The sequence below is a fragment of the Eulemur rufifrons genome, chromosome 23, assembly GCF_041146395.1.
Source record: "Eulemur rufifrons isolate Redbay chromosome 23, OSU_ERuf_1, whole genome shotgun sequence".
In the NCBI taxonomy this organism is placed as follows: Eukaryota; Metazoa; Chordata; class Mammalia; order Primates; family Lemuridae; genus Eulemur; species Eulemur rufifrons.
Genome location: NC_091005.1, coordinates 29,112,998 through 29,137,761, shown reverse-complemented (window position 1 = coordinate 29,137,761; position 24,764 = coordinate 29,112,998). Strand labels below are relative to the sequence as shown.

The 24,764-nt window shown below is 54.1% G+C and overlaps 1 protein-coding gene across 1 annotated transcript in view; it reads right to left on the bottom strand.

The window, feature by feature from the left end:
* The window catches only part of ZNF423 (zinc finger protein 423), a 207,433-nt gene extending 184,729 nt beyond the window's left edge, over positions 1-22,704 (bottom strand). Inside the window, exon 1 of the mRNA XM_069456477.1 lies at positions 22,593-22,704. Within this exon, the coding sequence (XP_069312578.1) occupies positions 22,593-22,689 (97 nt within the window). The 5' untranslated portion in view covers positions 22,690-22,704. The remainder of the gene's footprint in view (positions 1-22,592) is intronic.
* Positions 22,705-24,764: the final 2,060 nt, after the last annotated feature.

The following is a 24,764-nucleotide window of genomic DNA, read 5'->3' as shown; positions in this document are numbered from 1 at the left end:
GCAGGGAGCAAGCGCAGAGCCTGACACACAGGAAGCCCGCACTGAACGTGCACGCAAGCGTGCTGAATAAATGAAGGCTTTTGTTCCTAGGCTCCTATAGGTCTGTCCAAAGGGAGTGCAAAGATTTGTGCCTTGCCACGTACACAGCACAGAACCCCACTCCCACGCCCCTGCTGCGCACCGCGCACACCCCAGGGCAGCAGCACGGCCTCGGCTGCACTGGACGCCTTCAAGCATGGCTGCCAGGGCTCAGAGCCAGGCGTGAAGGCTTCCCAGCTTGCAGGGACCTGTGTCCCTCACTGGAGCCCCTGCTGCCCACTGCCAGCAGCTGCCCTCTGGCCACCTAGAACTGCCCCAGCTCCCTCCTGGCCTGGAAGCCACTTATTATGAGCAGGTGCCAACACTGCAACCTCCGGGTGGCCTCCCCTCCCCCACTCCCACCCAACCCCTCCAGCCTCTCTGCTGCCTGACCTTTGCCCTGGACTTTCAAAGTTCAAATGATAGCCCGGGTTGTGGGGTCCCCTTTCAGGGAGAAGGTGGGAGGGTACTGGGCGGGAGAAGAGAGCCTTAAATACAGGCTTAGCTCTGGTATGTCAGGACAAGACGAGAAGGCAGAATTCATTCCTTCAGCAAGCACTGCCCATGAGCCCTCCAGTGGAATGCCGGCTCTGGGTGAACAAAGGTGAGACGTCAAGGCGCCGGCCCCCACAAGGCCACACACAGCCACGGGGCAGTAGCGGGACGCTGGGATGGGGCGTGCGCCGTCTGGCGAGAGTGGACTGCAACACATACCTGAGCACAGGCGCACAGTGGGGCACTGCACAGCTGATTAGAGTAAGCTTTTAGGCACTATCTAACAACGTCGAGTACGACAATAACCGTCTGCAATCCTTCCATCGGGAGGCGAGAAGAAACAAGAGTCTGGACGCATGAACACCACGACTGCATGAACCACCACCATCTCTGGATGGTTTTTCTGCTTCTTCCGGCTTGTCTTATTTAACAGACCTTTTACAGTGAATTTACGTAGCAAGCACAAAACAAGAAAAACGTATTTTGAAAAACACGGGAGTGTCCAAGCCCTCCTGGGAGCCCCGGAGCAGCAGCGTGGGTGACCCGCGGCGTGGAGGTCAGGGAAGGCCTCTGGGAAGACGGGAAGGATGGGCTCAGCTTTGCCAGGGCAGCAAAGGGGGTGCTCCGGGCGGAGAGAACAGCGTGGGCAAGGACACGCAGACCCCAAGTGCAAGGGTGAGGTGGGAGTGGCGAGACAGGCTGGAAATAGGGACAGACACGGCCACAGAGGGCCATCCCAGGTCAAAGGGGAACTGTGGTCTCATGGGCCTTGGAGGCTGGCACCCCTCAGAGCTGTGACCCGTGACCACTCCCCATCAAGCACGAGGCCAGTTCACCTGCGAAGAACTAATCTCCACCTAACAAGCAGATCTTAACAAGGTGGGCAGCACCGTCACCTCGGACGGACGGAGTCTTCAAGCTCTTACTGCCACGCAGCCACTGGCTGGGCAGACAGACACCCTGGACCCAGTGCTGTCCCTGTGTCAGGTGCGGAACCTCAGTCTCAGATGCAACTCAGCACGTCGCAGCACCGTGGACGTACCTTCCCCTAGAAGCGCGTATGGCAGCTGCAGTTTTCCCGCCGTTTGTCTGATTCCTGGACTGACGTCTGGTCCCCAGCACACTCTGGCCTCCACGGTGGGGACAACACCTGCCTGGCTCGCCGGCGTGCCCTGCCCGGCACAGGGACCAGACCCTAGTGGGTGCTCAGTGCACACTTGTTGAATGAATGAATGGACTAATGACGCATGAACGAATGAGGGGCGACAGTCCACAGGACAAATGGAACCCTCAGTGAAAGAAAGTGTTCAGCCCTGAGCTCCCGGGAACAGCCAATGCCCCGATGAATTCAAACAGCTCTTCCAGCAAACACTGACAAGACGCCTACTGTGTGCCGGGCCCCGAGGACACACAGATGAACAGGACAGGCCTTGTCCTCCAGCAGCTCAGCTCAGAAAAAACACATCAAAATCCCAAACCCTCAGCAGCTGTTCCGAGAGAAAATGGAGCCTGAGCGACGCGGCAAAGCCGAGGAAACAGATGAACTCAAACGCACCGTCGCTTCCCGCGTCTCGCCTCCCCACCCCGTGCCCAGGTCAGGAGGGCGCTGTCCTCAGCAGCTGCCACCCTGCTGGGTGCAGCAGAGGCACACAAAGCTGACCTTTCCCTGACGCGCGGGTTACTAGAAATGACACCCTCTTCGTGCCAAGAGCCTACCTCCTTTCACGCGGCACACATTTACCGAGCTCCTGCTCCACGCCAGGCACGGTGCCAGCTGCTGGGGACACAGAGACCAGGCCATGGTGCCTGCCCTCAGCAAGAGACACATCTAGCTCAATGGCTCTCAACCAGGTGCAGCATCGCCCTTTGGGGGCATTTTTTTCAAGTGCCACTGCTGTGGTCTGAGTGTCTATGTTCCCCCAAAATTCGTATGTTGAAAACTAACCCTCAAGGTGACGATGTATGAGGTGGGGCCTTTGGGAGGTGACGAGGTCATGAGAGTTCCTCCCTAAGAATGGGATTAGTGTCCTTATAAAAGAGGCCTAAGGAAGTTCGTCATCCCTTTCTGCCCCTCTGCCATGTGAGGACACACAGAGGGCATCACCTGTGAGGAATGGGCCCTCACAGACACCAGATCTTCTGCTGCCTTGATCTTGGGCTCCCGCCTCCAAAACTGTGAGCGACACATTTCTGTTGCTTACACATTCCCCGGTCTAAGGTATTTTGTTACAGCAGCTGGAGTGGATTAAGACAGCCACCATAATCGGGGAGGCTGCCACTGGCACACAGTGGGCAAGGCCAGGGGTACTGAATGTCCTGCAAAGCAAGGGACAGTCCCTCAGAACAGAGAATTGTCCTACTCTAAGGGCCACCCTGCAGTTGGAAACTCTAGTACAAATCTATCAGCTGAAAACAAACCCAACAAACTCTCCCTCTACTTGCACACAACTGCTGGAGAGCAGTGAACCAAAAGTGCAAAGAAAAATAATCGTTTGTCTGAACAAGCGAGATGCCAGATGTGTCCAGCTTTGGCCCCTAGAAAACCCACCTCCCACCAAAACTCTCCTTCCACACTTCCCAGGCCGCCTCTGCCTCCACAGTCTGCTTATTGTTCTTAAAGTCCTTGCTACTCAAAGTGCGGTCCGTGGACCAGTAGCATCTGCATCCCCTGGGAGCTTACAGGAAACGCAGAACCTCTGCCGCCCCAGGTCTGCTAAACTAGAACCTGCACTTTCACACGATTCCAAGTGATCCTAGCGCTTAAAAGTCTGAGAAGCACTGCCGGGAGCCACGCCAGGGCAAACTCTGGCACTTTTGCTCAAAGATCCCAGGCAGCAGAGTTGGCGAGAGATGCTCCATCCGCCCCCTGACCCCCTGTGTCCTGCATCTGGTGAGAGATGGCACAGCCCCCCCATGCAGAGTTGCCCGGTGCCACAGGAATGACAAGTTGCTCTTTTCTCAGTGGTAGGAGAGCAAGAGAGGGAACCTCCACAGCAACCCAAACCCATGTCCAACCTTAAGGTACCCAGCTGGGGAAGATTCCCACTTGTGCCCCACGCACAGTCAAGGGGTGACATGTGGCAATACAAAGGGCTGTTTTGGCTATTACTGATGGGCTTACAGAATGAGTACAAAATGAGAGCTGAAATGCCTTCCTCAGAGCCCTGCCAAAGCCTGCCCCGCCCTGGGCTTGATTCAGGACACTCTGGAGCTCCAACCCTAGCCTCATTCCCAGCCTTCTCTTGCAGCCAGACCACAGGCCGCTGGGGAGGCGGGTTCTGACTCCCCCCGCAGCCCCTCAAGCCCCCAACCTGATCTAGGCACAATATCCGGTACCAACTAAGTACGAGGCTGACGACTGCGGAATGGGCGGGATGGGATAGGATGGGACGGGGCGGATGGAATGAAAGAAAAGAGAGTCGGGTAAAGGCTGGGCCAAATGACGCCCCTTCTCTGTAGCAACCACGGGCAACGCGCTTCTACGGGGAGACGCGTACAAGAATGTTTACTACAGCAAACGACTGGAAACAACCTAACTGCCCGTCACCTGGGGACCAGCTGCATGAACCACAGCGCGTCCACGCCACGCAACGCCACGCGGCACTTACTAAGGGACAGGGAGATCTATACGCCAAGGCGGCGAACCCTCCAAGGCACGGTATTAAATGAAACAAAACAAGCTGCAGAATGATAGATCCAATATGGTATCATTTATTTTTTTAATCAAAAATCAATACAACAGAGTTTCTATGGATACACATAACACTGGTTTTCATCGAATGCAAGACACCGTGGATTGTAAAAGGCGCCATTATTTCATGTACCACAAAAGAAAAACAAAAAACACTGTCAATTAAACCATGACAAGCCACTCACTGCAAGATGCACCTCACTTTCAGAGATGTTAAAGTGTGTCTCAGAATCTAGGAAATAGGGTATTATGTAAATTTGTAGTAGAAGGTGACAGCAATTAACCTGTGGGTGGAGGCAGGACAAAGGCTTATCTGAAACCCTTTTCCACAAACGACACATTTATGTGTTCTTGTGATGTTTGATGGCATCTGACTTTTTAAAAAGTCAGGACTGCACGCGTGCTCTGCCCCTTGCCCAGAGGTGAAGCGAAGCTGGTAACACGGGACCCGAGCGTGAGTCACAGAGGCACAGGGTCTTCCCGCAGCGCTAACCTGGGCTGGGGCTCAGGTGGGGGAGCGAGTGGGACGCGGCAAAGCTTTGTGACGAGGAGAAGGAGGCTCTTAGGACTGTCCGGTGGGGACAGCGTCATTGGAAAAAGGAAACAGCAGGAGAGAATTTGATTTGGGGAAACAATGCACAATCTACTCACAGACTACCATCAGGGCTACTTGGGGGCTTAGGGTTGGCCCCCAAAACGGCTCCTTCGTCTACCCTCGCTGCTGTCTGCAAACGCAGTCTGGAAAGTCATAATGCCATCCTGAATGCGTCACTCACAAGGGACCTCCTCGGACTCAGGCTTCTAATTCCACCTTAATATCCAATTCTGTGTGTCGGGGACGGCTGAACCTCGGCCTGCAGCCTCCACATCACCTTGCCCTGCGCACAAATAAAAATAGCTTTGGTGCTCGGAGCGCCGGCTCCCTTGTCTGTTCCTCTGGGGGCCCCGGAGCGGCGCGGTCGGCGAATGGAAACCTCGCGCAATAGAAATACATAATGAACAAAGAGGCTCCGCAGACGCATCCTTGACCTTCCAGCTTTTCCTTGACTTCTCCACTGCCATTGTCCCTGTGAAGCACACACAGAACGACACCGTCGAGGGGCTGGGGCCCAGAGCGTCTGCCACTGCCGACTTCTCCAGCAGTGCAGCAGGAAACGGCGTCAATCAGAGCGACCTGCCCGCATCTCCACGGACGCACGTGAAGTTTCGGCAGCGCAGGTTCCACGTGAACAGCGGCCCTGCCAGGGGCTGAGCCTCGTGTCCAGCAAATTCGCCCCTCTGTTCCTTGATCGGTGGCCTCACAGCCCAACACCGATCACTCACGATTAGCCTGGCCCGGGAAAAGCGACCACCGAAAACCAAAAGCCCACAGCAACGTGCCAAAGCCCCACACACAGCATAAACAGCGCGGCTCCCACACCCCCAAACACAGCCACACGGGAAGCTCCCCCTTGTATAAATTGGGGCTGATTCCAAAATGTGACTTCTAAGCACGCCTCCTCAGCAAGGTCCGAGTGAGCCCGGGGGCAGGGGTGGGGTGCAGAGGACATGTGCCACTGGCCCCTCCAGATTCGGCCCCCACCTCTGTCCGCAGCTCTGTGTCCCCTGCAGAGATCGGAGGGTGGGGAGGGGACAGAGCTGGGGATTTATTCTGCTGGCCTCTCCTGGGGCAGCCCTCCCTGCAGAAGCTCTCCAGGTTGCCCAATGCTCCTCCCCTTGCCTGCCCGGCTCTCAAGATGCTCCCCCATCCCTCGGGGGTCCCCTGCCCCTGTCCAGCTCTGTAAATGGGCCCCTTATTAAATGCTCCTCAATTTCCCTATTTGCGTGTGCCATCTGTTTTCTGTTGGGACCCTAACTAAGGGGGTATCCTCCAAACAATTTTTAAGTAAACATGTCTGCAAGGTATTTGCTGCGACAGCGATAAAAGGCCATTGGAGGAAGCCATGAAAAGATGGCATCCATGTGAACGGCAGGAGAGGAGAAGTCAGGTGCCAGAGACACGGCCCCGGAGAATGTGGTCGGGAGCAAATCTTCCCAGTGTCTCCCCACTGGGGTCCCCACCCCCACCCTCTGTGACCTGGCTGTGTGGAGTCAGTGACCAGCGACTTTCTCCTTGGGCTTTCCACGGAGAAAACGAGTCAGCCCTGCAGGCAGTAGAGGAAGGAGAGAGTGGACCCACGCCGTGTGGTCACTTCGAAAGCCAGCTCGGGGTCTCTGACTGGCTACTCCACCGAGGCCCCCAAACCCCACCCCAGGGGTCTCTGCAGAGCTTCTCTCTCTCCCAGGAGACTGGGGGGCCTGGGGGGAGGAGCCCGGTTGTGTCTGTGCCCACCACGCACAGCCAGGCTGCACGGAGCGCTTACCTGCTTACCTCTTTATTACCTGTCGCCCCCTCCAGGGCGGGGATCCTGCCTACTTAGGTCACTGCTGTACCTCAACAGCTAGCCAGGGCCTGGCACATAGTGGGACTAAACACAAAACCAAAGGTCTGACATACAAGTGCCCCTATCCACTGGAAGAGCGAACACATCCTCTGGTTTGTTCCACGGTCCCTGGTCTCCGCCCCTCCCCACCCCCCAAGCAGGTGGGAATGACGGTTTCTGGGGCAGGACGGGAGGTGTGGCTTGGTGGAATTTGAGGGAGAGGAGGTTTTGCTCCAGGCCAGAGGAGACTCCCAGCCACAAGCCCACAAGAATTCCTGGTCCTCGAGCCACGCACGGGAGTGAGGAGTGGAGCAAGTCGGCACCACCCAGGCCACTTCCAACAAATCATTCAGCATTTCCTGAGCACCGACCCTGTGCCAGGCCCTCTGCAAGGCCAGAGGCAGACGCAGGCACGAGACGACACTACTCTCAGGGGGGCCACCTTCTAGCAGCAGTGACAATATTCCAAAAGCAACTCAGGAAGATCGTTTCAATAACCATACTGCCAAGGAAGAAATCAAACGGTATGACATGATGGATGAGAGGGGAGAGACCTTGGCGGGGCACGGGGGCAGGGCGTCCCTACAGAATGCTACGCTGAGGGCCTGACCCCGGGACCGTGGCCCAAAAGGAAGCAAAGGTGCAATCCCTGTGAAAAGCTGAGAGAACAACAGGGTGGTGGGGAGAGGTGGTGCAAAGGCCCTGTGGTGAGAACGAGCATGGCCTGCCCAAGGCTCCAGGGGAGGACCCCAGTGGGAGGAGGAGAGGCCACGGGAGACTCAAGTGCAGTGTGGACAGGGCACAGCCAAGAACAGTCTCCAGAAAGGGCTGGGCGGCTACAGGCAGACACCAACCGTCTCCCCTCCCCAGTGTCCCTTCTGCCTGCCCCTCGGCCGCCTTCCTCGCACCTCCTCCGCACACAGCCCCGACCCAGCCTCAGAGGGGTCAGACGCACGCTAGCAGGCCTGACCTCCTCACCCTCATCACTCAGCAGCAGCAAGAGTCTCAGCCAGCCGCTTGGCAAGGCCGAGACTCCCTACGTCCAAGGTGGTGGGGTGGCGAGAGGGGCTGAGGGTCCCCCCCAAGCCAGTCTCCATCCCCCACCTGCAGAGCCTCAGTCTTCCCAAATGCCCTCCCCGGAGCCATGATGTCATCTCCAAAGGCAGCCAAACCCTAGCCCGTCAACTCCAAAATAAAACTGTTTAACACAAAATGAAGCATTTTATAATCCCCTGTACATTTTTTCTCTGGGCTGGCACACAGAGTGTTTAAAAACACTGCCAAACACTCAACCAATAGTCACGCTTTCTTTTAGACCAGTGCCAGAGTTAAATTTCAGATTTCCTTGCTCTTTTCCTGCTCTGAACCCCCCGTCTCCCCCCAACAAGCAGTTCCTCCTCCTCTCCCCACAAGCCACAGGCCGGCCAGGTCAGGAGGCTGCCGGGCTGGCGGGCGGTGGAACCGGCACTGCCCGCGGGTCCCCCGCTGGCTGCGCTCCTTGAACTGCAAGCCCCAGTCAGCAGGAGATAAATTTGTTTGGTTTCTCATTTTGTCTGGGGATGTTCTTTATTTTTCTGTGTTAGGGTGTCATTTTAGGGATGCCAATCTCAGGACCTCAGAGTTTGGGGGAACCTGGAAAATCAGCCATTGCCCACCGCTCAGCCCTACCCCCATCCCACTCCCCTGGCCCGGCTGCCGTCCCGTGTGCTCATCCCCAGGCTCTTAAAGGCTCTCTCCAACCAGGACGTTGCTCCTGTACGTGGACCAGAATGGGTGTTCCTTTGGAACTGGAATTGGTCCTGATCCTGTCCCCTTGGTGCAAGATCAATGGAGAGAGGGGTTGCGGGGGCTCATGCCCATGCCCCCACCGCTGTGGCACGCAGCTTGGACGGCTTGGACTACTGCTCCCACTGGCCAGCCCATGAGTGCGTCTTCCCCAGAGGCGAGAGCAAAAATATCCACCACTCAAGCCAAACCGTCTCCGTCACAGCAACAGGCACCCACCGATCTGCTGGGGCTGGCTGAGCTTCCAGCCAAGCTCTTACTGTCCCTGAGGTCAGGTCACCTGCTCTGACATCTTCGACGCTACTCTAGGTTCGATGGCCCCAGTTTCTTCCCTCTTTGGGCTGCTTCTGCTGCCAGCATCCCCCCGCCCCCTTCTCCTGCTAACCACATCCTGATTTCCTCTGGGAAGCTCTCTGGGTCTGCCACGCAGAGCACCTGACTTGGGCTGAGCCAGAAGCCAGCATGGCATGCGTCAGAGCCACGAGACAAGGACGCCTGGGTCCTGTGGCCCTCACAGGAGTCCTTGGACTCAGCCGTGCCTGGAGCTTGTCCTGAGCCCAGAATGTCCATCTAGATGAGCCAAAAAATTGCCGTACTTGATGTGAGCTGGCTGGGTTTGGATTTCTGACTCTGGCCACCATGTAATCCTAACGTCTCAACTTGCAAACGTGACTGCGACCTCCCCTTCTCTGTCCTCCAGCAACAGGTGGAACAGACACCCTTCTCCTCTCTGCCCCTGCTGACGCATGGGAGCACGCCACGCCAGCGGGGGACCGCTCCGTCCTTTGCTCCCACACTGCACGTGCAGCCTCGCCAGTGCTTGGCACGGCCACGGGGGGAGGGGACCAACCACCACATGAGAGTCAGTCTCAGAGTCTCCTGGCCAAAGCCAGCAAGGGGCCTGGCGAAGTGAAACGCAAGCGCCGTGCGGGCAGACGCCGCTGTCTGTCTTGCTCACTGCTGCACCCGGGCCTGGAACAGTGCCTAGCACACAGCAGATGCCCCGAAAGAAATTCTGTGAATAAAAATGCACATGACAGAGGATGCTATGGTTCTACGAAACGTATTTCTCCTTTAATCTGTAAGCCTGCACGTTTCTTTGGGTACCTGGAATTGTAGACTAAAGCTGTGGTCCCCAACCCCTGGGCCGCAGAGCTCCGCCCGCACCCTTTCCGCCACCACCCCCCATCCCCCGTCCATGGAAAAACTGTCTTCCATGAAACTTGGGGGGGGGGGCGCACGGCAGCCACAGCACAGCAGGGGGCGAGCGCTGGGCAGCGAAGTGTCATCTGCATTGGCAGCTGCGCCCCGTCACTCGCATCACTGCCTGAGCCCTGCCTGCCGCCACCCAACCCCTCCCACGGAAACGCTGTCTTCCATGGAACCTGTCCCTGGTACCAAAAAGGTTGGGGACCACTGAACTAAAGGATGTGGGATGAGTCAGCAAAGCTTCCCAGCTGCGTCTCTGCTGTCCAGGTGCTAAGACAAAAATGCCACGGACCAGGCAGCTTAGAAGCAGCAAACATTTACCGCTCACAGTCCTGGTGGCTGGGAAGTCCACAGTGAAGGCGAGGACAGGGTCTGTGTCCGGCGGGGGCCCATTCCGGCACCTTCTCACTGCGGCCTGGCGTGACGGCAGGAGCTAGCAGCTCTCTGCGGTCCCTGTATCAGGACACCAATCCCATTGCTACGGAGCCCTCGTAACCTGCTCACCTCCTAAGGGCCCCGCCTCTTAATATTAAATATTATCACCCTGGAATTGGATTTCAACATAAGAATTTGGGGGAGACACAAACATTCAGACCATAGCAAGTTGCAATAAAGGACTCTCAGAGAACAACGCCCCTCTATTTGCCTCCTTTACCCCAAAATCAGGTCAGGCTCCCAGCTGGAGGCGATTCCTATCTTCCCCTACAGGCATTTCCCGAAGCTTTTTCAAACCTCAAATTGGTAGTAACCGAGACTGATTACTCAGGGAGCACAATTTTCAGATCTTTATACCCGACAGGATCCAGAATTAGCACCAGCACCTCCAGGAGCAAAGCAATGGGGCCTCCCTCAAGGGCCCTGGCCCTGTTTATCCTGCCCCTGGGTGAGACGGCGGCAGGAGGGGCGAGGACGGCTGGCCGAACGACAAAGTGGGCCCGATGGGGAAAGAACAACTGTGACTCTTGACAAGCTCCACGTGCCGGACCCCACGATGGCTGGGTGACAGTGAGGGTTAGGGCTATACATGAATACATTGAGGGGAAAAGGCTACTAATGAAATCCCTACAGAATAAAGAAAAAATCCTGTTACTGCAATTTTGGAATATGCATCCCTCTCCCCCGCCAGCTGATGGTGGCCGATGTGGTTTTTGGTGACACGGGGTTTCCCAGGATGTGGAGGAGAGGTGTGGCACAGCAGACTGATTTTAAAGCCACCTCTCAACACCACCCAGGCACCAGAGCCACTCAGACCCAAGGACCAGACTAACCCGATGGCCACCCGGCCTCTCTCCGGCCTGGACACCATTTCATGGGGCCCCCGCCGCTGGTGGATGCCGTGAGGGTTTCACACCCCCCACCCCCGAGCACTGCCCCAAAGGACCAAGAGGCAGAGGTTCAGAGGGACCGAGGGATCTGCAGGACACCCGAGTGGGGGGCACAACTTCTACAAAGTTTGTCACAAATCAAGGGTCAAAATCACTCCTTCACAAGACGCAAAGAAAAGCTCCAATTCAAATGGTGCGAGGTTTGTGGGCCCAGAGACCTCAAAGAGCGGGAGCCTGGTGCGGGGCATCCCCAGCAAACACCGGGTGAGCCGGGCACCTCCCGTCGGAGAACACGCGGGCGCCCGGCAGGCTGCCCCAGTCCCCGGCCTGCACTCCTCCCAGGAGTCACCAGACGTCCCCAGGGGCCGGCTACGTCACACCTTCCTGCACAAGTCCCAGCTCAGTAAACAGCCTGGCCCCATCAGTGCACGGGTTGTGTTTGAAAGAATGGGTCTGCAGCCCAAAAAGGCTTCGAGGACAAGGTTGGCAAGAACTTTGCATCCCTGAAGTCTAAGGTTAGCTGACCACGTGCTGACCAAAGCAAAGTGAACAGACGTGATAATCGACACCCAACCGTCTGGCACTTCATTAAACGATTTTATAACTTCATGTCTGTCTGCATGGAATTCCTACCTCCTCAAGAAGGTGTCCACGTTCCCTGGCCACCATCTGGGGGAGCCCCCTCCCCAGCTCTCAATCAAAGTGGTCTGTACGGCGCTGCCCACACTTCCTCCCAAGCCCTGGGTCTTGCCAATGCACAGGTTCTGCCCCCGCCCTGGCCACAGTGACTGTCACAGGTCAGTCCTGGTCCTTCCTGGCTGTTCCACTGGGAGTCAACCTCAGGACTTCTACCCTGGCGACGGTAAGAGGCTGCTCTTCCTACTGTCAACACTGGGTCAAGAGGGTGGAAGCCTGCAGGTGCCGGGGACACCTCTGCCAATGTACTCGTGGCCAGGGGGCTCGTGGAGACAGACTCGGCAGTGTCCTTGGAGGCCCTGACGGACTACGCTTGAAGCCACACTTTCTCCTGTATGTCTTAGTTCCTTGAGCCAATGGATGCCTCTTCTTCTGCCTGTCAATTTCAGTCAAGTCTCTATACAGACAGCACATTAACTGAGGACCTACTATGTGCCAGCAACCACAAGGGCCATAGAAACATCATCTGCCAGCTAGGGTATATACACCCTGTGGACAGGAACGAGTGATCCCCCCCACCCCACACACACACACACAGCCCCAGGCACACGGGAGGCGTGGTATCACTACTTGCTAACACGCCTCCTCTGGAAACTTCCAAGAGGAAATGGACAACAGCAGGTGGGCCCAGATCACACCAGGAATACACATGCAGCCAGCCCGCAGGCCAGCGGGAAGTTTTCTTTCCTCCCGGACCTCAAGGCCCTGCTCGGCGCACACCCTCAGCCCGACAGCAGACAGCCAGTGGAAGCGTCAGCTGTTGCCAGGAAAGGTGACAGAAACCAGGGCCGAGCCTAGGAGGAGCCCCCCCCCCCCGGGCCACCTCCCCCCAGGGCCGTCTCCAGCCCTCACCGACGCTCGCCCAGGGGGTGTCTGCAGCAGGAACACCCCCCGTGGGTCAGCACCACACTGGAGGCCGCGCCGGCCCACCCTTGGACACCAGGGAACGCAGGAAGCTCAGCAATTCGGAACACCGCCCAGGTGCCCAGCCAGCTGCGTGGGGAAGAAGCAAGAAACTCCCTCCACTTTGGAGAGTCCGCAGAAACCTCAAGATATACACGGAGACATATTTTTCCCCACAGAAAACAAAAGAAATGTGGATTCTTCCCACGTTGGCCCCTGCCTTCTATATTGTTATATTTGTTATCCAATCTTGGCGAGACGTACAGGCCCAGCAACGCGACAGCAAGGCTTGCGCTATGTAATTGCGTCCGGGGGCGGGGGGATGTTCCGCAAAGCTGCAGGCTTCACAGCAGGTGAATAAAAACGTCAGCAACTGAAAAACAAGTCCCCCCACGTCACCACCAGGAATGCAGGACACAGACGTCTGAGCCCAGACTCCGAATCATGGGTCACCACGGCCTGCTGGCTTCCGCCTCCCAGTGGGGAACTCGCGGGCACAGAGCAGGCAGCTTAGGGAAGGTTTCCACTCTGCCCCAGCCGGGCAGCCCACCCTGCCCACCCGGTCGCTCCAGGTGGAAGCCCCCCAGCAGGCTGATCCATGCACTTAGCATGGTCCAGGACAGCTGTGGGGAACAAGCTCTCTCTACACCGAAATGCCTCTAAAAGGCAGCGGAGAAGGAAGCTGTTTGAAGATCACCTATGACACTTCACCTTACAAGTCAAAGAGTTCTTTTGTGAAGTGAACACCTTCTCTACGGAGTCACCTTCCATAACAGCCTCTGCATCCCCAGCACCCAAAGGGTCCCCGCTCATGGAACACATTAAAGAAACACTTGTAGAATGAACGAACCATCCCTTCCACCTCTAAACCTCTAGATCACACGCTAACTGAAGACCTACTATGTCTGGGCACGGAACACAGAGCTTTTATTTCTGGTATCTCACATCCCAAAGCACCTCATCCATGGCATTTCCACTGTCCTTATTATGGACACCTGTTGGCCTTGCCAAAGGGCTGTACCCTTCTTAGGGACAAGATCAAACATTTCTTGAGCACCTACCATGTGTTCTAGCCCCAGCCAAGGCAATCCGGGGGACAGAGAGGAGAACAAGACCCCAAAGGCTTGACATGGTGGAGCACACCCTGACCAGTGAGACGGTGTTGGCCAACTTTTTGACCTTTCCAATCTGATAGGTTAAAATGGTATTTCTCTGTGGTTTAAATTTACAGTTCCCTTCTTACAAATGGGGTTCCGAATCTTTTTAAATGTTTAAGATCCCACTAGTGTTTCTTTTTCTGGTTCCGTTCTGTCCTTTGCACATGGGAGGGTTCAGAATATCTAACCAGCAGTGTGGCACCGGCCAGTCAGAAAGGGCCAGGCGTCCCCAGCAGGCTCGGCTGAGCCTCAGCCCAGCCTCTGCCCTGTTTTTCTGGTGATTTATTCGTTATTTTCTTGGCATTTATAGGAACTCTTTACACATTAAAGAAAATATCTTCTGCCCGTGATATGTGTCTTTGGTGTGATTTATCGTGGTTTTTGCAGTGCAGAATTTTTTTATTTTTATGTAGATGACTGCTTTGGTGTTTTGTTTTATGGTTTCTGGGTTTGGGGGTTATATTTAGAAAGGGCTTCCTCACTCTGATGTTATTAAATTATTTTTAACACTATGTTTTCTTTTGGTGTCTTTAAGTTTTGTTTTTTTTTTATGTTTCCATTTCTGGTCCATTGGGGTTGACTTTGGGGTTCACAGTGAGGGAGGGATCCAATTTCCTTTTTCGGGATGGCTACCCCTTCATGCCTATCCCGGCTACTGAGCAGTCCCCGTCCCTGCACCGATGGGCAGCAGCATCTTTCTCATAGGCTCAACTTCCAGCTGTACTCGGGTCCATTTCTGTCTCACGTCACTTGGAATCCTCCCGCTCCAGAGCAGTCTGATCTAGCTACTGTCCCCACCCACCATTCCTTTTTCAGAATATTCCTTCCCACCCCACTTTCTCTTATGAACTTTAGATCCAGCTCATCCTTTTCCAAATCAATCCTACTGCTACTTTCATTGGCCAACATTAAGTGAATACGTTTGTTTAAGGGAAATTGACATATTTATGATATCGAATCTTTCCACCCAATGATAAGGTCTGCTTTTTCTTTTTTTTTTTTTTTTTTTGAGACAGAGTCTCACTCTGTTGCCCAGGCTAGAGTGAGTGCCGTGGCGTCAGCCTAGGTCACAGCAACCTCAAACTCCTGGGCTCAAGCGATCCTCCTGTCTCAGCCTCCCGAGTAGCTGGGACTACAGGCATGCACCACCATGCCCGGCTAATTTTTTCTATATATATTTTTAGCTGTCCATATAATTTCTTTCTATTTTTAGTAGAGGTGGGGTCTCGCTCTTGCTCAGGCTGGTCTCGAACTCCTGAGCTCAAACGATCCGCCCACCTCGGCCTCCCAGAGTGCTAGGATTACAGGCGTGAGCCACCGCGCCCGGCCTGCTTTTTCATTTATTTCACACATTAACTGCCATGTGAGCTGTATTTAACTCACGCTAGTTTTGAGCCCGGGGCCATGTGAAGCATACGTAACTCACACCTTGGTACACAGGCAACTCACGCAGCCTCGCTGTAGCACACGTGTTTCGTAACGGGTGGCCCCCTGGGCAAACCCTGCAGTTGGGTCACGGAAATCTTACTTGCTGATATTCTTATTGTTACAATTAATATTGACACTTTAATTGCATATAACTCACACACAAAAAACAATAAAAAAATAACAAATTTTTCATTAAATTAGAAAGGATCACTTTGTTTTCAAAGTTTTTATTCTATTTTCGTAATAAAACACCGTGGCCCCAAGGAAAACTCTTTTTCTAATGTGGCCGTCACTGTGTTAAGTCTCTTCTGTCTCCCCCGCCCGGCCCCGTAGTTGATTCTGCTTGTTTGTCCTCTCCGTCCATTTGAAGGTTTCTTACTGGGTTTGTTCCTTGGTTTTTATACATTTTGTGGCTGACATAAGCAGGACCACATCTTGCTCTGTGTTTTCCAACTGGAAGGTGTTTGCATGCAGGAAAGCTCTTAATGGGGGGATATTAATCGCACTCGAGCCCCCAGGCCTTTTGCACGACGTTGGCTGACACCAGGCGCTGTGCAGCTCCCCGTAGGCAGGAGGAACCTGGGCCCTGCACCTGTGTCTGGCAGCACCTGCCTGGTGGCTGGCCCCAGCCCCACTCTGCGCTGCCCACATGGACCCAGCAGGAGCGGTGCCCCCAATAAGGCAGGGAGCCCCCCATGCTGTTGGAGCAAGAAAGGGGCCTGAGCCGGCACACAAAGGCAAGCTCTGGCCAGCGGCAGACAGGAGTGCGGCTGGCAAAGGTGCCAGCCTCCACACAGCCCAGCCCTGCAATGGGGCCCACAGGTCACTCTGGCCACAGCTGAACAAACCAGGGTGTAATTAACTCTCCTCCCGGCTTGTTACCCAGCACCATTTCACCTGCGCCAGGAAGGGAGGGTCTGCCTTTCAGAAGGGTCTAGGGAAACACTCCTCCGTCCCAACCCTCAGGAAGGGGCAGCAGGAAAATTAACCCATAGGGGACACATTTTTGCTGTTGCTATTTGAACAAATTCCCCCTCTTATTTTTTTTTAAGTTGAGCACTTAAAAAAGCTGTGTCTGGAGTTCAGGCTGAAATTGCTCCCAGTCCCACATCTGTGTCGCCAGTGCAAGCTGTCCGGGCCCCCAGCCCCGCCTGCACTTACAAGCCCCGTAACCTTGAGCGAGGTCCCCTAACTCTGAGCCTCAGCTGCCAGCGTGTAAAATGAGGATGACCAGTTAAAAAACAGTGTCGCCCGCTGGACTGCAGTAAGGACTAGCTGAGACGGTTCATTCATTCAACAAGCATGTATTCGGCACCACTGTATGGCAGGCGCCAGGCTAGAACACAAGAGGGAGCAAAACAGGCCTGGCTGTTGTCCTCATGAAGCTTCATGGCAGGGGAGACGGATGAGAAACACGTTGAAGACAATCACAGGAAGAGGGATGAGTGCCCTGGACGGGGCGGGGGCTGCAGAGACAGCCGTAGGGTGGGCTGCAGGCCTGTGGTCCAGGCAGGGTCCCCTAGTGCTGCGCAGGCAGGCCTGTGGTCCAGGCAGGGTCCCCTAGTGCTGCGCAGGCAGGCCTGTGGTCCAGGCAGGGTCCCCTAGTGCTGCGCAGGCAGGCCTGTGGTCCAGGCAGGGTCCCCTAGTGCTGCGCAGGCAGGCCTGTGGTCCAGGCAGGGTCCCCTAGTGCTGCGCAGGCAGGCAGTGCCACACACACGCAGGATGGCGGGACTGCAGCCGCCCTGCAGCACGGCAGCGGCAGCCCCTGCTGGCACATCTGCCCAGCACCGGACTGCGGGGCCCGCGGGGCAGCACGAACCTCGCCCGCTTCCGAGCTGCCCCTCTGCGCCCCGCCAGCGCTGGCCCGCGTCAGAGATCAGGCAGTAGGTGGCTGAAGGGAAGAAACCAGCACGTAACTCCAAACTGGTCCAAAAGGCAATTTCTATTCCATGGAGCAGGTGCCTGGAGCCCCAGTTAGAACGCTCAGTCTTTCTACGGAGACTCCGTCTGCCTTTCCCCACCTACGACAAGAAACCAAATCGTGCCAGCAGTCCCTGTAGCAAAGAGGCCAGGGACCCCCAAAAGCTGTGAAGTGCTCACACCCCCGGGACCTGGACCGGCACGTTCCGGGACTGGCACAGCGCAGACCCCTGCTGACAGCCTGCCGCGGACGCAATGAGGAGCGTTGCTGGGCAAGTCAGGTCTGCAGCACCGCAACAGCGCGGCTCACGCACCGAGCGTCCTCGGCGGGCAGCCTCATGCATTTAGCCAAAGCAGTGGTCAATTGAAATCGGGATGTCCTTAAAAGGTAGTATTTGTAGCAGCAAATGATAAACATTCCAACTGAATTCAGACTACAGGTCCACAGGTGACCGGCTTCAGTGAGCACATAAAAAGTTGGAATCAGCCTATGCGCCAATCAACCCTCTCGTACCTGCTTCTGTGGTGCCCCAGGCAGTTCCCAGGGACGCTTGCCAAGGTAGCTGAAGTGCTCCTGACTCCTGCTTGTCACCTGGAAGAGGGTGACAAGCAGCCCTCACACAGCTGAGAGAGCACAGACTTGCTTGGCCAACACGGCACAGATGACGTCGAGGTCACCTTCAGCTCACTCGCTGTCCCGACAGTATTGGGACTTCCCACCCTCGCAACTCAGCCAGCCACCAAATCCTCGCCACTTCCTGACCTGGCGCCCACAAACAACGTCTCTGTTAGCGACAGACAAGCCCGCCACATTCACCAACGCGGCCCTGCAGCCTGGGGCGACTCTGTTGCAAAAATCCTCATCTACTGGCATTTTAGTCTGAATTTAGTATTTTCACAGGATATGGACACGGTGCCAGCAACACAAGCTTGACCCCCTTAAGCACTGCTAGTTGAAAGAGAGGTCCCCCCGCCCAAAAAAAGAGAGAGAAATGGTGACAGCTATATAACATTGGAAATCCATTCAAAAAATGTTGAGTGACAAATTCAGAACATAAAAGGGTAAGTGTTCATGACTTCAAGCGTGTAAACATTTCTACTTGTAGGTAGGGGCTGCAGAGAAACGAAGAGAAAGCAAACAGTTGTTGGGGCCATGAGAATGAATAGAAAGGGTTGCTTTTTGCTTGTTTCATTTTGTCTTTACTACCTTATGGGTTTCAGGTTGGTTTCCCCTCAGACACAAGTGGGGTGTGGGGTAGGACACGACGGGGCTGTCTGCGGCGCTGAAGAGCGTGTGCACTCGCCCCCTACGGCCCCGCACTGCTGCTCCTGCCCAGGGACAGTGGAGAAGCTGCCTTCTCCAGCTCCCAGCCGGAAATGGGGGGCACTGAGCACAGCGGCCCAGGCTCCGGGTGGGGTGTCCCTCAGGAACACCATCACAGCCATCCGGGAGGAGCCTTCCCCTCCGCCTCAAAAATCTCCAAACCTCACGGCTACTCTCCTAGATTCCGATGGAGAAAAACACTGCCCCCAACCCCTCCACCCCCAACTACCGCAGAAAGACAAGGAGTCACAGCAGTCACTCTGCAGAAGCAGTTTTAAAGAAGAACCGGGCCAGGTGTAGCGGCTCACACCTGCGATCCCAGCACTTTGGGAGGCCAAAGAGGCCTAAGAGAGGATCACTTAGGGCCAAGAGTTGGCAACCAGCCTAAGTAACATAGCGAGAACCTGTCTCTACAAAAAATAAAAAATAAAAAAAAAATTAGCTGGCACGGTGGCGAGCACCTGCAGTCCCAGCTACTTGGGAGGCTGAGGCAGGAGGATCATTTGAGCCCAGAGTTTGAGGTTGCTGTGAGCTATGATGACACCACTGCACTCTAGCCTGGGCAACAGAGCAAGACCCTATCTCAAAAAAAAAAGAAGAAGAAGAAGAAGAAGAAGAACCATATTCAAGGTCACCACCCACAAACACACCCCACCACACAGCCCCCCTCCCTAAATGACAACCGCTCGGAAGTGCTGCTGCTCCTCGGACACACCTGTCTGGGGAGGGGGTCACTGCCTCCACATTCCAGCAGTGACAGCCTCCACAGGGACGAGGGTTGTACCCAAGGCCACCATTCCAGGAGGAGCCAACCGCGGGATGGACAGGTGGTGCTGCCCAAGGGCCCCAGATTCTCAACAGCACTAGGCCCATTCGTTCCCACAGTAACGTCTGCTGAGAGCCCTCAGCCCAGCCTCAGCCTGGCGTGTCCTCTCTGGAATGGGCTTTGTCGGCTGTCAAGTGTCCACCTTTCCCTGCAAATGTATGTTTCACGAGGGCGGCAATGTCCACTTACCGTGTCCCCAGTACAGTGCTAGCAAGCGGCAGGGCTGGTGGCCTCTGTCCACGACCAGTGCTGAGCAGACCCACAGGCCTGGCCGGGAGAGGCTGCTATTGCATTTTCACATCAGTTCCAAACTTTCAAAGCAGAGGCAATTTCCAAACGACGTCTTGTGCCAAAGCCCAACGTATAAAGCAGACGTTTTAAGGTGAATAGCTCTGACCAGTCTGGACATCAAAGCCCCCTAACTCTGATGGGCCCCAGTACCCTACACACATACAGTAGCCCCAAGCACACCTCTGGAACAGCTGGAAAACCACTGCACAGTGGAAGAGTGTGGAGGCATCCCAGGTAGGAAACTGTTCGGAATACCGTGCGCACAGTTCCCAGTGGTCTATCCCGTCATCGGGCAAACCTAAGACCTGGGGGAAACAACTCCTCACGTGTCTCATCCACGTCAGGGAAGCTCTCCCAGATGGGGTCACACCTTTACCGGGCGGTGATGAATTTCTCAGGGATGCTATTAGGCCAGGTCGTTTCCCCGCACACTTTCAAAGAATATCCGACTCCCTTCCAGTGCTCCAGGCTTTGGGGTATTCCTGGCTCCCTGTCCCCGCGGAGGTCGTTAGTGGGATCCTGTTAGGAAGTGGGCAGGAGTATCAGTGGGTACCACCAGCATCCATGAGGACGGCTGGGGACCCCGCGGCCGACATCTGAGGCTGGCGGGAGAAGGGTCCGCCAGTGGAAAGGAGCCCTGCCCAGGCCCGGAGCACAGTTAGCTACCACTTATTTCTGGCACCGACACCCACATAGAGCCCCAAAGTCTCACGTTTTCCTTTCTCCACCTAGAAACGACACCGATCTCAAAAGTGAAGCTGAGAGACAGGAGAATCGCCTTGATTCTGAAGGGCTGGAGGAAAAGCCGGGCTCAGCGGTGATGGGGACAGGATCCCATCTGAGAGCCACAGGGACTCAAGAAAACCCTGCCCAGCAGAACAGACGGCTGCTCTGTTACATTTAGAAAATGGAAGATTGGCTGGGTGCAGTGGCTCACGCCTGCAATCCCCGCACTCTGGGAGGCCGAGGTGGGAGGATCGTTTGCGGTCAGGAGCTCGAGATCAGACCCCGTCTCTACTAAAATCAGAAAAACTAGCCGGGCATGGTGGTGCACTCCTATAGTCCCAGCTACTCGGGAGGCTGAGGAAGGAAGATTGCTTGAGCCCAGGAGTTTGAGGTTGCTGTGAGCTAGGCTGACGCCACGGCACTCTAGCCTGGGTGACAGAGTGAGACTCTATCTCAAAAAAACAAACAAAAAACAAAAAAACAAAAAAAAAATTGTGTATATACACGAAAAATAGTACATGTCAGAGTATTTATGGCTTAGAAAACAAAATAAAATTTAAAAAAAAAGAAAATGGAGGATCAATTGGTTGATTGTTTTTAAGGTAAATGACCATATTTCACTGTCTTATAGTTAAGGTTCCATGTCAATTCTTGGCTAAATCAAAAAATACACCAGGGTCCAAGAGCGAGACCCCATCTCTACAAAAAAATAGAAAAATTAGCCAGGCAGAGAGGCGCGTCGTGCCTGTAGTCCCAGCTACTTGGGAGGCTGAAGTGGGAGGATTGCTTGAGCCCAGAGTTTGAGGTTGCTGTGAGCCATCATGATGCCACTGCACTCTAGCCCAGGCAACAGACAAACACCCTGTCAAAAAAAGAAAGAAAAGAAAAGAAAAAGAAAGAAAGAAAGAAACACACCAGGGTCCATTATTTTCTCAAGTGAGATGACCATCAACAGCCCAGGGTCCTGAAGAGGTCCCACTTGGTCACCACATACCTATGCCACCGTCAAGCAATCACCTTTCCTTCTCCTTGGTTCAGTATTTCCCATGGGGAAATGAGGGCAGTGAAAAAGCTAATCCCATAGGTCCCTTCCAATTCTGATTCTAGCATTATAAATTAATCATCACCTCTTCTCAGGTTGAAATATCACAAATTCCAAATGACTGGGGTTTGAATTACCGATCCCCCAGAAGTCTAAAACTGTTAAGAGTCTTCTTAAGTCCTCTTAAGTTTTCTCATATCTGTTCCCTCCAGAGGTTGAGGACAAAGACTTGGTCTAGCCAGGGCTAGGCAGGCGCAGGTGCCACTGGAGGGCAAGTCGTAGCTGTTGCCCAAACAGTTGGCTTCAAAATTCCAAGATGGCACGAGGAGCAGGGAAAGTGAGACTCTGGGTCGTAATCTATTCCCCACCAGCAAATTTTCCTCCAAACAGGTGATAGGCATCCTTTAGAATGCTGGTCTGAGGTTTCAGGCCCTCTTCCGCAAACCAGCATCCAAGGGGTTTCATCGCCAACCGCAGTGGAGGAAGATCAGGAAGGCTGTGTAAGGAGCACAGATGCTACTAACTCCCTCTGCAAATCTCAGAACCTGGAAATGTGCCAGGCCCTGGAGCATGGCTGCCACACCCCAGGGCATGCACATCCCCCCAGCGCCCACCCACCCCAGACACCCCAAACACACACACACATACAAACACAAAATTTGTGAAGTCTTAAGTTGCTCCTATAAAACTGCTATCTTGCACACCTTCTCCAAGGCACCAAGTAAATGGAAAATAGAGCTCCAGTCGGGTCTAGCAAAACAGCTCCCAGCCACCCTCCTCCTACTCAGAGAGGCAAGTCAAGCACAGAGTGGAACTGGGGCCCTCTCTGCACAGGCCGACCTTGGCCTCTGAAATCCTCCCTGCCCCATCACAAGCCCTGCCTCGGAGCTCGCTCCCTCACGCAGCTCTCCACACTTGAGCTGCTTAACTCGGCACTAACGACCTCTTAATTTCTGGGTTTCCAAAAGCCCTTCCAGAAATCCAGGGTGCAGTGCACCCCACTGACAGCCCACGTACCACAGAGTCCAGTTTTGGGGGGAGCAGGGCAGGGACAGGGAGCCTCCACCTCATTCCTGCCTGCTGGAAAGCTGTTGCTTTTATTTTTAATTTTATTTAAAAGGCAGATACAGGGTACCCAAGACACCACAATAAAATGACATTAACTGTAAAATTACATTATTAATTCTTTAATCTCACTTGAGGCTTCAAGCTGTTGCTATGTCCAATTACCCGTGTAGCCACCTGTCAGAGTCCCGGTGCTACTTAGCATTACCTCCAGGACAGCGGTGGGCCCGGTGGTCCGTCAGGTCTGCCAGAGACTCGAAGTCCTGCTGACAGTGATCGCAGGTGTAAATTGACTCATCCTCCATGTCTTCATCGTCCTCATTTCTCTCCTCTTGACTTGTCACGCTGTTCCTGTCTTCCAGCGCACGGCTGGCTTTCCGATCGCACTCCGGCTCTCCTTCTAGGCCTCCTGCCAACAGGAAGAATACAGTCCATGTCAGCGGATGGGGTCTTGGGAAACGGTTTTGAAAGAATCACCCGGCATTTATTAAGATACATTTAATTACTCTACCTCCTGGGCTCCATTATCCTTGACACCTCTCAGTATATTAATAGATGGGGTTTTTTTGTAGCATGTGGTGTCGTAATTCTCAACTAGAGTCTTTAATTCTTGGTACAAATCTTCTAGGGGGATTTCTCGTCATCTTTCCTCTGGGCATGGATGCTGGGGGTCGTGACCCATCAGGGAGGTGAAAATGCCTCAGCGTTTTGTCTCCTAAGAACCCAACTCTGTTACGAACCTCTCTACAGCCTCCATCAGCTGGGTCTCATACCCCTAAACTTTTAGTTTTCCCCAAAGCCTCGCAATTTAGACCTGGGAGAATTCCTAGCCACGTTCACCTTCCACACAGCAGGCCTCCCAAGGTGATGATGTTGGCTTGCTTCTTTGCAAAAATGTCCTGATTCTGGAATAAAGGAGGCCCATGCGTTTGAAGAACTGTGCGTGGTCAAATCGCAAGCTCACAAGGCACAACCCCTCAGCTGTGACCTGGTGCTGGCCTGGAGAGGGAGAGCCAGCCTTGGAATGACTCAACTGATTTCTTTAAAATAAAACACCTGTTCTATGCTGAGCACTGTGCAGAGAGCAGCTAATGTGTAGAGAAAAGTGAATTAATGATAATGGTGCCTTGCATTTGTGCAGCGTCCTGTGATTGTGCCAAGCCACGATCATAGACGCACAGCCCAACTCACAGTCGCTCGCATCCCAGAACTAAAGGGGGCTCAAGAGATCATGTGGCCCAGCCACCCGCAGAGAGAGGCGGCTCTGTCACTCCTGTGTCACAGGTGAGGGACCTGGCATCCAGCCAGGGAGGCAACATCCCCAGCACCCACAACACTTCGCTCGCCCCCTTAACTCCGTGTCTAGTTCACGTTCCTGCACGTTTGTGGGAAATGGAACAGAGCCTCGAAGAGATTAGTAAGACACATCAAGAACTTGTAAATCAAAGTGCAAAAGAAGCCTGGTAAATATAATACACAGAATATGTCAGTAATCCTAATAAATGTCAGTGGATAAAACTTGCCCATTAAAATACAGAGACACTTGGATCGGAAAAGCCAAGTGTATGTTGTCTCTTCCCACAGTCTGTCCTGGAAAACGGATCTACCAGCCCAGAAACTGGCGACACTGATTTAAATCAAAGAAAAAGATCTCTATTATTTATGCATAAAAATACCTATGCAAATGTATGTGCTTATGCAAAAGCACACGTACGTGCGTGCACAAGCGTGTACATACATGACATCACAGTTACAGAGAAAGGCTTAGCACACAACCTTAAGTCCCCAAGGGCTGGTCACCAAAGCAAGAAAGAGAGACGTGAAGCGAAGAATGCGTTCAATTCACGGTAGAAACCACAGTCCTATAAATATTTCAATTTAGAAACAGAGATTGTCATAAGGGCTCTATTTCTCCCGTCCGCACAGAACATGCACTTCCAAGCACCCGACATCAAGAACCTGGGAACGCAAATCAGCTCATCGCAGAGCCAGCTGCTGTCTCCGAGGCGGGGACGGTGCGTGACACGCCGCCTGGAGCTGCACGGAGGCAGTAAAATCAATGTTTCCATTTGTGGCCCATCAAAACATCTCTCTTCTTACCAATTAAGGGATGTACAATTTTTAGGTTCTTTTATTATCAGAACACGCCAACTCCCTGCAATACAGAAATCCCATTAAAAGCCAGGCAGCATATTTATCTCAGGGAATCTGATCCGCTGCTGCAGCAAAGGCAAGAAATAGAAAGCAAAGAAATGAGAAATATCATTTGGTGCCTTCAATATTATAAGTCATCACACAGCCATGGTTACACAGTCTAGCGCCCGTCTCTGAATTCCTCGTTTACAGTCTTTTTCCTCAATAAAAAAAATGTTCTGTGGGA